At 37.5% G+C, this 16,407-nt stretch overlaps 1 protein-coding gene across 5 annotated transcripts in view; it reads right to left on the bottom strand.

Annotated features, from left to right (window-relative positions):
• Nucleotides 1–762: 762 nt before the first annotated feature.
• Nucleotides 763–16,407, bottom strand: part of U2SURP (U2 snRNP associated SURP domain containing) — a 43,708-nt gene continuing 28,063 nt past the window's right edge. For 4 of the 5 annotated variants that reach the window (XM_084267084.1, XM_084267085.1, XM_084267086.1 and 1 more), the window contains 8 exons: nucleotides 15,872–16,028; nucleotides 15,419–15,514; nucleotides 14,727–14,793; nucleotides 13,602–13,764; nucleotides 6,256–6,366; nucleotides 3,770–3,888; nucleotides 2,813–2,989; nucleotides 763–1,499 (listed from right to left, as the gene is read on the bottom strand). In XM_084267084.1, coding sequence (XP_084123210.1) covers nucleotides 1,361–1,499; nucleotides 2,813–2,989; nucleotides 3,770–3,888; nucleotides 6,256–6,366; nucleotides 13,602–13,764; nucleotides 14,727–14,793; nucleotides 15,419–15,514; nucleotides 15,872–16,028 — 1,029 coding nt within the window. In that variant the 3' untranslated portion in view covers nucleotides 763–1,360. The remainder of the gene's footprint in view (nucleotides 1,500–2,812; nucleotides 2,990–3,769; nucleotides 3,889–6,255; nucleotides 6,367–13,601; nucleotides 13,765–14,726; nucleotides 14,794–15,418; nucleotides 15,515–15,871; nucleotides 16,029–16,407) is intronic. The other variant, XM_084267087.1, reaches the window with a different exon arrangement.

Genomic DNA, 16,407 nt, shown 5'->3' with positions numbered 1-16,407 from the left:
AAGCTATATACACATTTACAAAACTCTTAACAGTGTAAAACCTGTAGATACACAAGTGCATTAGCAAGCCATCATCCAGCACCCTGTGCCTGTACCAAGTACAGCTTTTGCTTTTAGAAACAGCTCACAGGAGGCCAGATCCCTTTTAATTTTATATTTTTATTACAAACTGCCCACACCTCCAAGTATAAACATTGAACCCTCCCCATTTCTCAACCCACATCCCACCCCCGCCCCGAAAGGTTGCATGATAAGAGACCAAGGTGAAGCTATTCAAAGCCACATCAATGCCTAACACAGAGCACATCTGGAGAAGGGAAAGCCTGACATTTAAAGAAAAGTTAATAAATAAAATACGTAATAAAAATTTAATTTTTTTTTCATTTTGAATAATTTCCACAACAGAGGAATAAATTCAATAAAATAACGTAAAAGCTGTCCTTTTGGAGTAAAAATCAGTTTTAGAAGAGAATATCATATGGTAGCTTGCAATTATTGTGCCTGTGCTTAAGGAAGAAGTCACAAAGCCTCAGGCTCACTATCCTTTTATCGTTCCCCTTGCATGGCTTGTTACTGATGCATCACATATATATGATGTACATACACATATACATGATGCATCTCTGCAGAGGGAGGCCCTGTCTAAAAAACAAAAGCAAGCATGACTGTGGCATTACCAATATTGCCTACAATTCAGAAATGGGGAAATCCAAAGCAAAAATTTTCTTGTAAAGCTTGTCCTGGTAGGTACCAGGCTGCTCAGCTGCTCTTACAATGAAGTATCATGACAGGAAAGAAAACCCATCCACTGGATTCAGAAGGTGCTTTTATCTGGATAGTGAACTACTGAACACAGGAACAAAGCTACCACTTTACTGAAAGGTCTAAGCACCATAGTGTGTCCGAAATACACAGTACCTCCAAACAGACTATGAATTCCTTTAGAGATCTCTATCACCAGTGGGGCAAGAAAACAACATCTTAATTTTCTGTTCAGATTTTATTTGAAATCTAATTCAAATTGTCAAAGCTACAAAAAGGGGGAACATTGGAGTTATTTCTGCTATGTCACAACATTCTAAAACAAAATATCACTACTGCCAGCAGATCAGTTACACACATTTCTGATGAAACTTCTAAACACAAAAATGTTTCTTTTGGGAAATAGTCACAATGAAGATATTTTGTACAATATAAAACAATGACAGGTCTACAGATGCCGATACTCATGAGTATACACGTGCATTCACAAAAAAAAAAATAATCAGGAATGCTTTTTTGTTTTTTAACAGACTGTTCAGGCACAAAAACAAAACCGCATTTCCAGTAAGTGACAGCATCATAAAAAATATTAACATTGTCAGTGTTTGCTTTTCTTTGACTTCTTGTGAGATCTGTGAGGAGAACGGGACTGAGACCTGGATTTTTTCCCTGACTTTTTAGGGGATCTGGATCGTGATCTTCTTGATCTTTTGGGTGTCCTGGAGCCAGATGGCGACCTGCAAAACAAGTAAGGTTGGGTTTACGTCAAATACTAATTGATTATACCAACTTTTTCTGCAGTTACTTGACATTCACTTATTGAGCTCAACAAGGTAGCAAGTATTTTCCTCTAGTAAAGGGAAGTAACAAAATGACAACTTCCTCTTCAGAAGGCAGCAGTTTTTGCATTCCTAGGTTTTTAATAAATTTTGGGCTTAATGTCAGTGCTTCAAAAAAAGAAAACCACCACCAACTCATGTCCTCCTTAAACATAAGGAATTCACAACCTTCCACAGCTGCCTCAACCACCTCAGGTCTTGTATTACTAGTGGCCTATACCCATATAGAAAAGAACAGAAATTAGAAGTTAAGTTAAATTATGTTATGCTGAAATACTGTTGTTTCTCAAGTATGCTCAGCTTGTGATGTAATCCTACAGAGGACACTGAAGATACTTCCTGTCATCTAACCCACACCTAATCTGATACAATCTAAATCAAATGACCATATTAACTCTAAAAAAACCAAACAAACCACAAACCCAAAACCCATCCAAATACTTTTCTGATTCTATCTGAATTCCTGTATTCCTTACAGCACAAAAACCTGATTACTGCAAATAAGTACTAGGATTTTCTTGACAGCTAGGAATTTCCCTCAGCGTATCTGAGGAATTTTGTATCAGTATGATATTCCACACCTCTTAAGGAAGTGGAAGCTGAACTTTCAAGTTCTGAGCTACAGAAGGATTAATACAGTAATAAAATCTCAGCCCAAATTTAACATTAACTACAGACAAATATTATTGTCAGTCTGGAGATTAGAAAATACCTACTTTGGAAACAAAAATATGTAATCGGTATCTAATAATATTTTAAAAAAAATTAAAATAAATTTAAAAAAAAACCTAAACAACCACAAAGAACCCACCACACCAAAAAAAACAAACCGTGGGAGAGGAGCTTCATGTAAGCAAATCACCAGTGAAAGACTGCATGCTCACTATATTTCTACAAGTTCTATGGGTTACAGATTTGTCCCTTGAAAAGAGACAGCTAATAAAGCAGCAAGGTGCTTTGGTTTAAAGCAGTATTTCTCACGTAAATGAGAACACAGAACCAGCAAAGGGTCCTGTGCTATCAAGACCAAAGTCTGCATACATTTCAGACACCAAGGTCCAAACATATTAACCAGGAATATTACTAAAGAAAATATTCAATCAAACGTGCTCTGCTAAACTCAAAAAGCAAAACACACAAACAAAAACCCCAACCAAAACACGCCTGTGCGCGTAACTCTCTACAACAAAACAGAGAAGATACCAGCTTACCGTTTGCCTTTTTTACTGACATCCCTGGGGGAGTCTTTGTGTGATGACCGAGAACGTGAGCTCTCTTTGTGGGACCGTTCCGAGCGCTCCGAGCGTTCCGATTTCGGTGACGGAGACTTTGCTCGCCTGCTGCCGCTGCTGCGCGACGGGCTCGGGGAAGCGCTGTGCCGCCTCTTCCTTCGTGAGCAAATAAATCCAGTTAAGTACATGCACAATCAGAGAAGGGATACTGTGTGCTCAGAAAACACATTCCTTTCTGTACATATTTCCTTTTGCCAGTGTAAGATCAGATCACTTTAAGGATCTCAATAGCAGTAGGCTTTATATTACTTGGTTTTTATTTTTTAAGTTCAACATGTGCACCAGATTTTCTCTGGTTAGAAGACAGAAAAATAAATTAAGGCCTGTGACTCATCTTCGTTTACTGCAGTATAAAAACATTCTGTCACAGTTTCCTGAGCAGCAAGGAATTTTACCGTATCTACACTTAATACCACAGCAGAGTTTGGTTTTACAACTGTTAGAAGATCAGAGCGTACAATCAGCTACCCTAGAACTAGCTTGTTTTGATGAACTTTCACTATGAGATTAAAAATATTTCAACCTCCACAAATATTTTGTGACATGGCTAAGGTACAGGTTTCTGTAAATATACTCTTCAACTTGTTATTATTTTAACATGTTTCCTCAGGGCCCACATTAGCCAAAAGGGGATTCTGTTAAAAGGGTATGTCACTTGGGGCAGGATGAAAATGACAGTTCCTTTAAGTTTTTGAAGCATGTTCTAATATCCAAAACACCATTTTTGGAGGGTTTTTTTTGGTTGAATGGTTTTATGGTTTTCTTTTAAAGTAAGATGTGCGATCCAACATAGTTTCAAAGTTGCCATTGTATACAAAGATAGTAACTGTGAGGGGTTTTTTCCTTCTATCCACTTTACTCCAAGGAAAGCCATACCTCTCTTTTCTTGTGGGTGTACATTCCTCCTTTTCCTTCTTATCTTTAGACCTGGAATCAGATTTTTCCTTGTCCTTTTTGTCTCTGTCCCGCTCTCTTTCCAACTCTTTTTCTTTTTCCTAAATTATTAGAAGCATTCATGATTTCAGATGAGGTGTGACTCATTATTAAAGACAATCAAGCTAAATCACGAACAGCATAAAAGCACTGGAGGAACACAGCCCATAATCTGGGAAGGAACTGAAAGTCACTCCATACGTGCTCCTCCAAATCCTTGCTACTGCTTTGTGCACAGCAGAAATACTTTAACACAAACACTGACATGAAATATGTCACCCTAGGTGAGAGAGCCTGTGTATCTCATCAGAAATGAGCAGTCATCAATTTTACAGATTTAAGGGAAACTTCACAGCTGCAATAGATTTTCTAAACTAAATTAAACATGAAACACCAGGAACCACTTTCTACTTAAAACATATGCATTCACCTTCATTAATCCAAACTGAAAAGTGAGATAATCTCATAACTACAAGACATTTGAAGACTAAACAAAAATGCATTAGTATCTACTCTGTAAAAACAAACAAACAACAGAACAACCAATTTCTATATAACAACAGGACCAATTTGAAAGAATTTATATACCCTGAGCACATTTCATTTGTCTGTCAAGTAGTTAGAAAACTAATTATAAAAAACCAAACCTGAACTATCAGCAAATATGAACACAGAGATGAAAACATGTGCTTCTTTCAGTACTGGCATTAAAAAAATTCCTTCCATGACAAAACACCCCAGATATGCCCTGCACACCCCATAAGACAACAGAGAAGGGGTGAGTTATTTAGCTAAGGGGGAAGGAGGGAGGAAAGGTAATAACACAAGTGTAGGAAATACCAAAACAAGTATACTCATCTGGTCTCACATCCTCTTTACATGGAAGACTTAGCAGTCCAATTTTCAAGTGGCCCTGACCCTCGTATCTACTATTGCAAGCTACTGTTAATTCCACTGAAATCAGTGAGTTTTTAAGATGTACCTAGCTTATTTGATAGCATAACTCATTATTTCCGTTTGATAAATATAAATAAACAGTATTTTAAATAGCTATGTTCCAATTCTCTTAATCACATATAATAACACTAGGATGTTCACTCTTGGAAAGGTTATTCTAGAAACAGATATAAACTATGTTCAATGACCAAGTTCGGGGGAAATTCAATTAGAACCAGAACTACGTTATTATTACATAACCTAACTTTATTAGCAATATACAGTTGTTTCCTGAAATATGGGGTTGTTATTTTTAAATGTACACTTAATATCAACTCAATAAACCTTCCTTAAACGGAAATAAGTGGGGTAATTAAAAATGTAACATATTGCAAGCTAGGTGAACTAATTCAATGCAATGCATCTAAGAAAGTTAACAGGATTATGATTTTTATGCTACTGTCTCTCTAAACATTCCATGCTTACTGTACTTGCACTTTTCACTTCTTTCCTCAATTACAGAAAACACTGAAGAAGTGGGAAGTTTTCAGATACAGCTATTTTTAAGAGGAAAGTTACTAATAAAATATAAAAGACTTAACTGTTAACATCTACCTTCAACTGTTTAAATCTCCTTCAGAGATCAGCTTTTTAAATTTCTTACAAGACTGTTTACTGTACTGTGTGAAATGACTTTAGCAAATTGGTCCAATATTGAGCACTAAATAATGCAAACAAGTGACAGACAACACCTGGTGCAAACTGCCTGTTTGTAGTTAGCTTCCCAGAAACTGCATGGGTACCCCATTTCATCATTGATCTGTCAGGCTGACAAACCATGTTAGAGAAGCCAACTGTCACTTAGCATCTCTCTCTAACTGCATTGTCCAAATGGTTACATGTTCTTTTTTTGTGTTTCAAAGATAGAAGATCACATGACATCACATATATGATGCTAATTTTTAAAGCCACTCTGACTTCATAGTCCAGAGAGGACTACTAAAAGCAGTAATGACACAGAATTAATCAACTTTTGTGTGACAGTATGAACTTGAATTATCCAGGAAATCTTAAGACACTGGAGAATCAGAAGCACATATGCTGCTTGATACCATTCTTTCTCTTCCTTTAGCACAACTCATCAGTTACTAAATGCAAAATGGAAAGTCTGACAATCATCTTGAATTGACAGCTCTCCCTTTCCCACACCTATCAGTTTGCTTTATGTAGGACATCCAGAAGTGACCTCTTTAAGGTTTCAAAACATTCTAACAATACCCATCTGTACAGTGTGAAATACTACATGATTTTGATTAAAAAGAGAGATTATTATCTACTCTGCAGAAAGCACTTGGACTTAGACATGCAGTTCGACATTAGAGTAGAATTTTGATCAGAACCACGTGCTGTTATACTTAATGCCACCTTACATTTGATAAACTCAATAAAAGCCTATCACAGAATCAGAGCCAAACATAAAGAACATTTCTTACCCTCTGGAGCAGCTTGTCTCTATAGTGTTCAACCTGTTCCTGAAAACTCTGGCCTGGTTTCTTGGGTCTTTTCCCAGATTCTAACTCATCCTGAAACTTCATCACCTTAAGCTGTGAAAATAATACTGACCATTAGGTTATTGGGCTTATTATTATCCAGTTAGGCAGGTGGCTGAAAATGAAATTTCCACGATTTATTATCTGTGTTTTTCATTCTTTCTATACAACTCTGTGCACAAAAAGATACTAACTGTATTTGAACTGGACCAAAGCAACAAAACCGCATCTGCAGGCACCTGCAGTTGTTTACAGACACATTAAGAACTAAAAATAAAGGGATTTTTTCTGTTATTCTATTCCATTATTCTGTTCCCATCATTAGAACACTGCAGCCTTATACTTCTTATATCGTTATCTGTTTTTTAGCTTTCAAAATGAGATCATTTACTGTCCAGTGTATGCGCCTCAATATATTCAATTTCTTTTGCTTACTCCAAGTTTTCCTCCAGAAACTGATTCTTTTCCATTTAATCCTAAATATTAAGATGAAACAACTGATACAATTAGAATGTAACACCAATGCATCTTCTCTTCAGGGCTGTTGGCAGACAGTGTTTTGAAGGAAGTGATTTTTACTAACATAATACTCTTTCATGTCCTATCAAGCTTAGCAACCAAATTCAGTTTCACTAGTGCTGCTAAATGTAACACTAAATTAACTGCAATACTATCCCAAACTGAGTCACAAAGTTAAGCAAATGTCAAGATTTTTCCATTTGGATTATTTTTTGGGCAGGTCCAGATACACTACAACCTTTTTTCCAAGTTGATTCACACCATAAAAACTTCACTGCCGTTTCTTATCATCTATTAAATTCTTTTATTATTTTGGGTCAATTCTTTGTTCTTACTGACCTGGTCTTTCTAAAAACAATCCTTGCATTTTTTTGGATGTGGTGGTGTCTTTTTGGGGGGAGGGTGCTGAGAAGCTTGGTAGTAAGTCATGTTGTATTTGTCAGCCCTCTCCCAAATGTTTATGCTCTAACCCTCCCATATTTCCTGTTTCAGTACCGACTAGCAGAGTCATATATACATGAGATTTTTCCAGTGCTTGAGGTTTCATTTTCAGTAAACGTACAAAGTATTTTTTCCTTTAGAAATACTTAACTCTTCCATGCTGAAAACACACACAGACTTTACAACTCTCTCCATTTTCATTATCTGAAAGTATTCTTATTCTCCAGGTCCTCAATTCCCTAATATAAACTAGGCACAAAATTCAACCCTAAAGGTTCTTTCTTCCCTCTCAAAAGCAGCAGGCCAGCTGGGTATGAAGATACCAGATATTCTAAATCAGCCTGTCCAATTCCTGACTGCACAGAGAACAGAAAGGTATCACAAAACCAAAGTAATCATCTTAAGAAACAAAGCTCAGGGAAGGATAGCACTACTGTGGAACAGGATCCCCTCTGGTTACAAGGCAACACCACATTCTTCCTTTCAGTCTCAAACACAATGGAGCAACTCACATGGCACTGCTATAATGCACCACAGTAAATTTCTGACAAACATCCTGCTTACCTCCTTCTTATACAGAGCATACTCTACTTAGGGTCAAGTATTTCTCATCTTTGTTTACAATTTGGCCAATTACACAGTCAGTAGGAATGGAAAACTGACATTGCCATTTGTCACATACCACTCTATCTTTCATAAATGCATTTTTTCTTCTCCCTCCCACCCCATCCTTTAAAATGCAGAAGTTGCAGAAGCAGGAATATCTCCTGGAACTATATATTCAGTGTCATCCTGTACTACATGATCTGATAAGAAGCCAAGATTGCATTCTCTACCTTCACATAAACTCCAAAGCCACTAGTTGCTCAGCACAGTCAGTACTGAAGGAATACAGGGAGACCTAGCTGATACAGAAGGCCTCTTGTGCTGTCATGGTATGACTGTTCCCCTAAGACTTCTATTTTGTTTTCCCAACTAATTTATAGAATGGTTTGGGTTGGAAGGGACCTTACAGATCATATAGTTCCAAATCCCCACCCATGGGGGGGAACACCCTCTGCTAGACCAAGATTCCACTCATCCCTGGTATGCTCTTGGACAACTCTGAGCATGCAGCCATCCAGTCTTGCCCACTGAGCAGTCCACCCACCAAATCCATCTCTCTCCACTTCAGAGACAGTGTTATCAGGACAAAAAAAGAGCCATTAGTAGCTGCCTAGAGACAGAGCAAAAACACAAAAAGCCTGTACAGTAACTACTGACTCAACACGTTCCCAAACTCCACCTATTTAAAGATCTCTCTTACACAATCTTGCTGTATGTCCCTTTGAGCCCATGTAAACTGGTCCCTTTTTACAAAGATGCTGTGGGTAGAGGCAATGAGCTCTAGTATATCTCCTGGAGAAGGAGACTGTTACAAAGAGTTAGTATCAACAGCTCACTACAGAAAGATTCTTCCCTTCAGCTTCCTCTCCCTTCCTGCACTCCAAGCAAAGGGTTTCTCCTCCACCCTGCCCTTTCATTATCTGCAGTGCTTGACTGAGCCTCCTGTAAGTCAGATCAATTCACTAACCCAGCAGAATCCCCACCCCCCATCTTCAAGCTTTTTCCCCTGTATTAGCAGTATGTACTGGCTTAGTGGAAGAATGAGCAAGTACCAGAGCTCACAGGTAGGATCAGGATATTCCCTTTCAGCAGAGATGAACCATTAGAACAGCTCAGCTCATCTTACACCTTCATATAGAGCAGCTTTTGCTACTTGGTCTAAAACATCACCCCCATAACTATGTTTTTAAAATAAATAAATAAAAAATTACTTAGGTCCTAAAGTCCAGAAAATAATTCTTTAAAGAATTTCACTGCTCAAATCTGTTATATGAACTTGTGTGTTTGGTTATCTGCCCTCACTTATTTCACTGTTCAAAGCATATCAGCCATAGTGAATGAGCTTATTTTTTTCATATAAATAATATGGCACTTGTATTCCTATCATACAGATAGCCCCCAGGAGAGAGAGTTCCTTAAAGCTTAGGCTTAAATCTGCTTAAGCATATAGTGAGTATACCACTCATATAAGTGAGTATACCACTTCATAAACCTGCATTCAGAAATAACCAATACATTCTCATCAAGCTGGTCGCTCTTTAAATATTCTCGTCCAACAGACAAAAATTATGAAGCCTGCTTATCCTTAGGAGTTGATACACCTGAGTTGATCTAGACTTCATCTAGACTCCCTGGAATCAGCAATACAGTGGGAGAAAATATTTCCAAACCCCATGCCAAAGCTTTCTAATACTCATTTCTTAGACACAGCAGTCTCCCACAGCAGAGACTTCACAGCTTTTCATTTCCAGCAGTGCAGGAATGCCAGTTAACATTGCAGTTCACGTTGGCAACCTCTACTAAAAGCTCCTATGCAGGGACTGCATTTCTCACTAACTGTGATGAAGTATCTCCCAAGTTCAAGATCAACAGCTCCAAAACATGCCTCCTGTCTAATGGTTCTCATGGAAATTCTCCCCCTCTCTCCTCAAACTCATTTGAGGAGTTTAAAAGATTCCGCCTTTTCTAGAAACTGAGACCTTGGCTGCAGACTAACTAGTAATTTAGCAAGTTACAGAAGAGGGTAACATCTTGCTACTATGATTCAGGGAAACCCCAGACTGACAAAAATTCAAGCCCTGCCAGTAGCTTTTTGCACTTTGGCACAAACAGGTGTGCTGGGGGTAGCCTCCCTTGCTTAAAATGAATCTATTTGCAGAAACTATTCTTGGTTTTCTAATCTTCTGCTAATACTGTCCGAATCCATGCACAGTGGATTTGTCACAAGAGGTTATTCCACAGTTACACAGCCTCAGAAATCAGGTGGCCAGGATCAAACAAAATTTATTTGAGGTCAATTAGCTGCATACTACACACCAAGACAAATTAGGCAGTTAATCACCAGATGCTTGATGAAAGTTAGGAATTTCTGCTTCATGTGTAACTGCACTCAAGTCTAGACTGAGTACTGACAGAACAGACTTCCAAGGAGACCAAAGTGTTTTGTTTTTTCTTAAAACAGGCTCACCCCAATCATGTCTGCAACAAGTTCTAGACTTTGCCAGAAGCAGAGCAGAATATTTCTTTGAAAGCTCAGTTTTCCAGTGAGTCTATGAGCAATGGAATTTCTGCAGCAGCGATACTATCAGCTGACAGCAATACTGATATACATACAAGAAGCACCTCTTCAGCTGTAACAAACCTCTGGCATACTCAATCACACTTCGAAGATGCTACTTGTCTGGAAGCTAACTTTTGTCTTCGTGTAAAACAGAACTCGATTCAAAGACTTAAAATAGACCAGAATCTGCTGAATTAAAGATAGCTATTATCTTCTAAGAAACAACTGCTGTAAATGGCAAAACTATTGGTCAAGTGAGAGCCCATGTCTGTTATGTGTTATTATTAGATCAGTTAGCAAGATATCTAATTGGATTTCTGCTATTTTGCAGAGGCATCAAAGCAGCTAGGTAGAAAAACCTCCACATGCTATACAGACTAAAGAGTTCTATCATTCTAGTGATGACTACAGCCTCAAACAGGTCCTATGACTTGAACAAATGCACAACATGAGTATTCTGCATACTGAGGACTATAATCGAGAGGAAAAAACAAGGGAAAGTGTATGGAACTTCAGTCTCTTGACAAAGGTACACAGAGCCCTGAAATCCAGAACAGTCCTCATACAATCTACTCCTGCATACTATGTTTAATCTGTTCTTATCTTGTGCTCATCATTCTCTGTTGGAAACTGAATGCTACACTAAAGGAACTTGAACCTTGTCTGGTACAGCACTGCCTATAAAGAAAGCAAGGAAAACTACTTAAGAGGACAAATCTCCTGAGTGACACTTTTGGAAGTATTGATACACCTGCATTCGTGAAGAGCCTGCCTCCTGCAGCAGATGAAGCCTGAGCTGTGCTTTCTAAGGGGTAGAATTATAAAATCCAGTGAAGCAAGTTGGACACTGAGGCAAAGTACCTTAGAGAAAGGTCCAATGAGGACAATGCTGCTTCATTTTGTCTATCAGTTTTTGTATGCTCTGAGGAAATAAGCTTAATGAACAATCTGAGCAATGTCAAAGTGCCATTTTTCTAACACTTCAAAGTACTAAGGTGTCTCTACAAACAGGGATATGCCTTTCTTTTGTAGGTTCCTGTGGCAGGGAAAGAGATACACACATGCACTGCACCATGAAGACCACTCTGAAATTTGAGTCCATGTAAAGCAAAGTACCAATCTTTCTACACTTAAAAAATCAGGCACAAAATCCTCTGCTCTTCTGAAGTCCAGCTAAGAATTCAGACTTCAGCAAGGTAATGTGTTCTCCCCTTCCAACTGACCAACTTAATTTAGTAACTGTGCAAAGAAAGAACCTCTTTCTACCACAGATTTTTTAAAAAATTCATGAAAAAATACCTGTGTTGCAGCTTCCTTGGCAGTCACTGTGTAAACTGCTAGAGAACCAGACTTTGACATCTTTTTGTCAAAGACTTTACACAGTTATTTTTTAACAGTGTATATTAGATAGCATAATTGTTAAGGCTGGTAATTCTTGGTTGGTTGGGTTTTTCTTTTCCCTTTCAGTTCCTCCCCTCAAATTTAATACTGGATGTTTTCTTGGGTAGAAGCTGGATACATACTAAGAAGCAGCTTTGACAATGGATGCTCCAAAGTAATATAGGGAGTAGATTCCCATCAATGACAAACTTGAGGAGAAATTTTAAAGTTTAAGTACTTCTCCATAGTGCCTGAAGCTTTCAGAAAATGAAAAAAATGACAATCCTTTTCTAGTGACTCCAGTAGTCTGAAACTGAGATGGTAATGGACTTACTACAAAGAATAGAGATGGCATTGAAAACCTCAAATATTTACTAACTAAAACTGTGACAGGACACATAGATTAAAGAACTTGTAACATTTGTGCAGTGTAAACTCCACAATGGTTACAGTAAATCCCTTCCCCCAACTGCCGGGATAGATACTCAATCTGAAAGAAGCCCTTTCCATAAGCTCTGCAATCATTATTACAGCAAAATGAAAAATAGTTTCACTTGTACTTTCATCGGCCAGTACCACATATCTTCTACAGAACTACTGCCACCATGAGTTAAGTCAGATAAAAATCCCATTTAGTATTTCTCAAATCCAGAATTCAGTCAAATGGCTATGCATCATGAATTTTAACACTGCTATGCAATGCAAGATGCTTCTAACTGCTTACAGTTCATTAATTTTAATAATCTAAATTATTAAACAGAAGATACTTGGGAGAAACAACAGTTTTGATATTTTAAAATATTACTGCTTGCATATCTTAGAAGAATATTATGGGGTTTTGCTAATGTCTGATTTCAGCTAACTAGTACTTTATAGCATAAATAAGTAGGCAGCTACAATTCCACTTTCAAAATATTAACCAAATAATCTGTCACTTGGAGTTGCTACAACTGTGACAAGTAATTTAGCAGCTTCTGAACATAATTTTAAAGCACTGAATAGAAAGTACAAGTATTTCAGTATTCTATGTATTTTAATATTGAATACAAGCTGGAAAGACACATGCCTGTTTTCGAATGGCAATGTAGGAGAGAAAACCTTCACTGCTAGATAAAGCTCATGCTAAATTTGAGTTCTAGTTACTTCTCAGCCAACCATCAACTCAGAAGCCAGCATCAAGATGTATGAATCTGTGCTTATCAGCCATTACCAGCTATACTTTCACCTATGCTTAAAACAAGGATAAAAGATCAAGTAAGCCCTAATAAACTGTAGGTTTATTTGAAGGTCTTTAATTAAAATGCCCCATCTCCAGGACCATATGACTTAGTTGCATCTACTTCTTTCTTTGATGACTGACACAGTAAAAAGCACTAAACACAATCATATACAGACACTTCAAGGCAAGAGACAGAAAGAACAAGAAAGGCATAGGACTAAGGCCACATCCAAAAGTCACTGCTGCTTGCCAAGAGGAGGAAAGTGTAGAGGAACCCAAGCAACCAAAGGCCACTAGTGGTACTGAAAAAAGAGACTGAAATAGAAGAGTAATTCTCAACATGCAATACCCTGACTCAATTTCTCCTGCATTATTTTGAAAGTCGAAATAGGGCAAGGCAGTAAACAACCATACCTTTATAAAAATACACTGGACAAAAAACATTATATAGGAGGACTATAATTACTTCATTACAAGTAATTCCCTATTACATGTAGAGAACTCAGGGAGGTGGGGGAAGGATTGGAAAGGTACCAGAGGGCAACACAAAAAACACAGGCTGACCTCTATCTCTCGGAGTTTGGCACGCTTTTCTTCACTCATTTCTGAGTATTTGACTGATGACTTGGATTCGGGCATTTCTTCTTTAATAGGATTGGAATACATGTGTTGCTCTTCTGACTTAGAACTCTGAGTGTCTTCCTCATCCTCACTTTCTTCTTCTTGACTTTACAAAAAACATACAGAATTAACTGATATATATAGATATATAAAAAGACACTTATCTGCCACAAATTTACCATCTCTTCTACCTATGATTAATTCTATGATTTATTACTAGTTTTGAAATCTGTTAATTAAGATTCTTACATAACAGCTTGCAGCTACAATACACTCAAGCTGTGAGATAGGGATCTTAATATTTAATACTAGGTTTTATTACTCAGATATTTTACATAGAAAAAGAGTACAGAAGTGTTCTTTAAATTTATAATCACCAAATCTGTATGTAGCTCAGCTAAAAAACTCCACCACCTCCAAAAAGAAAACTCCACCTAAAGTGCTGTAATCACCCTTTATCAAAGAACGAAAGTTACTACACTTGCTTTTTGGAGGCAAACCTGACACATGCAGATATTCAAAACTATATTCCTAGACTGGCCACTAGAGTGCTGCAGGACTACACATAACACAACACACTAAGACGCTTAAAGCATTACTAATAGATGCTCTCAATTGTCTAAAGAACAAAGACTGCTGAAAAACAACAGATGGCATGGGGTCTATTAGCATCCAAAAAGCCTATGCATCAGAGTATTATTCAATTGTGTTCGTCTCAAGAGCAAGAGGCAAAGGTTTAGATACATTCATACATACCTGGAATCAAGATTTGCTAACTGAAAACACTACTACTTTAATTCTTACAATTTGACATTAAGTTATGAAATCAGCATAAATTTTAACATTATGGCTAACTACCAAAAAGTGCAATTTACTGTGTCAGAAAACCACAACAGGGACTGAAAGCATGCTTCACTAAAATCCTGATTTTTCCGCATTTTCTTACTTTCAAAATTTCATTTCTGTTCTGCTGTTACAATACACATCTATCTTATAGGGAGTTCTAAAGACACTCCATGTTAGAGGCAGAAAATGAATGCAATTTCATCAGAATTATAAAGTATTTACTTTTGAATTTCTTCCTCCTCAGATTCTTCATGTTGGTCAAAAAGCTCCCACTTTGAAGTAGTAACAGCTAAAAGAGAGAGTAACAAAAAGCCATCACAGTCTGTAAATTAGTATTAGCAGACAGAAGTTATAATGTAATACTTACCAGCATCTACCACTTCATACAGTTTCACATAAATACTGACATGTGCATGTTATCAGAACCATTACTATTTACAGAGCTATTCACTTACACAGTATCTCATGCTTCACTAAGTCCTTCATAAGTAGCCAAGTATTTATCAGCTTGTGAAAAATATTTGTTCATATTGAACTAGAAAATATTTCTCACAGAATCACAGACTGGCTTGGGTTGGAAGGGACCTCAAAGACCATCTAGTTCTCCCTCCTGCCATGGGCAGGGACACTCTCCACTAGCCCAGGCTGCCCAACCTGGCCTTGAACACTGCCAGGGAGGGGGCAGCCACAGCTTCTCCAAGCACCCTGTGTCAAGGCCTCACCACCCTCACAGAGAGGAATTTCTTTTTTAGATCTATCTACTCTAAACCTCCCCTCCTTCAGTTTAAAGCCATCACGCCTTGTCCTACATGCCCTTGCACGCAGTCCCTCTCCAGCTTTCACGAAATACCTAAATGACACGAAGCATTCTGTTTACTTAAGGAACTGTTTTAGTTTATACTTAGAAAACTAACCTTGAGCTTCCAGTTCTGATTCATCCACTGCTTCCCACTTTGAAGGGGCAACTTTAAATATAGGTTCATTCTTTTTTGAGTCTTCAGCTGCATCCACTGTTGGGAGAAACAAACACAGAAAAAATGTTTCCAAAGCTTTGCAAAAATTTCACAGAAAGATAACCTAATGATCAGATTTAAACACTGAAGCATATTATACCTTTTAATTATTTGCCAAGAAAAGAAATTAGGATTTAGAAGTTAACGTCCATAATAGCAGAAGACACCTGCTGTGTCTCTGAGGCAATTATAATTCTAAAGCAGCTTTTGAAGTAATTCTTCCTAGTACAAACTGAAATTAATCAAATCAACATTTTACAAAGATACACTTCGCTCTACTTGTAAACATTATTGGGGGGGGGATCATAAAAAATTGAATATTCAAATTGAAAGTAAAGTTCAAACATTTCATACAAGGAACTCCATCAAGATCATCATCTAGCGATTTAATTGGGACTCCATCCAGATCATCAATAGGAGCAGCATCTATAGGAATTCCATCTACATCTTCTAGTGGAGCACCATCAAGCTCTTCCTCAATGGGAGCACCATCAAGATCATCTGGTACTTCCTGAAAATAAAGAATAAATAGTAATTTCAAGGGCGGAGGGGGTGTGGGGGGGAACCAAACCATAACCGACCTACATTGCTTATCTTCACTTCTCCAATTATCAATTCATATCAATCAATTTCTTTAAAAAGAAGTAGCTTTAAAAATAACAAAGTACAAAACAAAACCCCTCAACTTGAACAACTTTTGCTACCAAGCACAGTTGCTTATTGCAGAGGAAATCCATAACATTATCATCCTATAAAAACATTGGAAGTAAGAGCTTGGAATTTTTCCACTGTGTAGTAGAAACTTCATAATGTCTATATTCAAAAGGAAAAGATATTAAGCTGAGGTTTAGCTCTAAATGAGCCAATTAGTCAGATAAATTATAGCATAT

This window comes from Gallinula chloropus (assembly GCF_964237585.1).
Source record: "Gallinula chloropus genome assembly, chromosome: 8".
NCBI classification, from domain to species: Eukaryota; Metazoa; Chordata; class Aves; order Gruiformes; family Rallidae; genus Gallinula; species Gallinula chloropus.
Note: the sequence above shows the minus strand (reverse complement) of the source record. Positions and strands in the feature narration are given on the sequence as shown.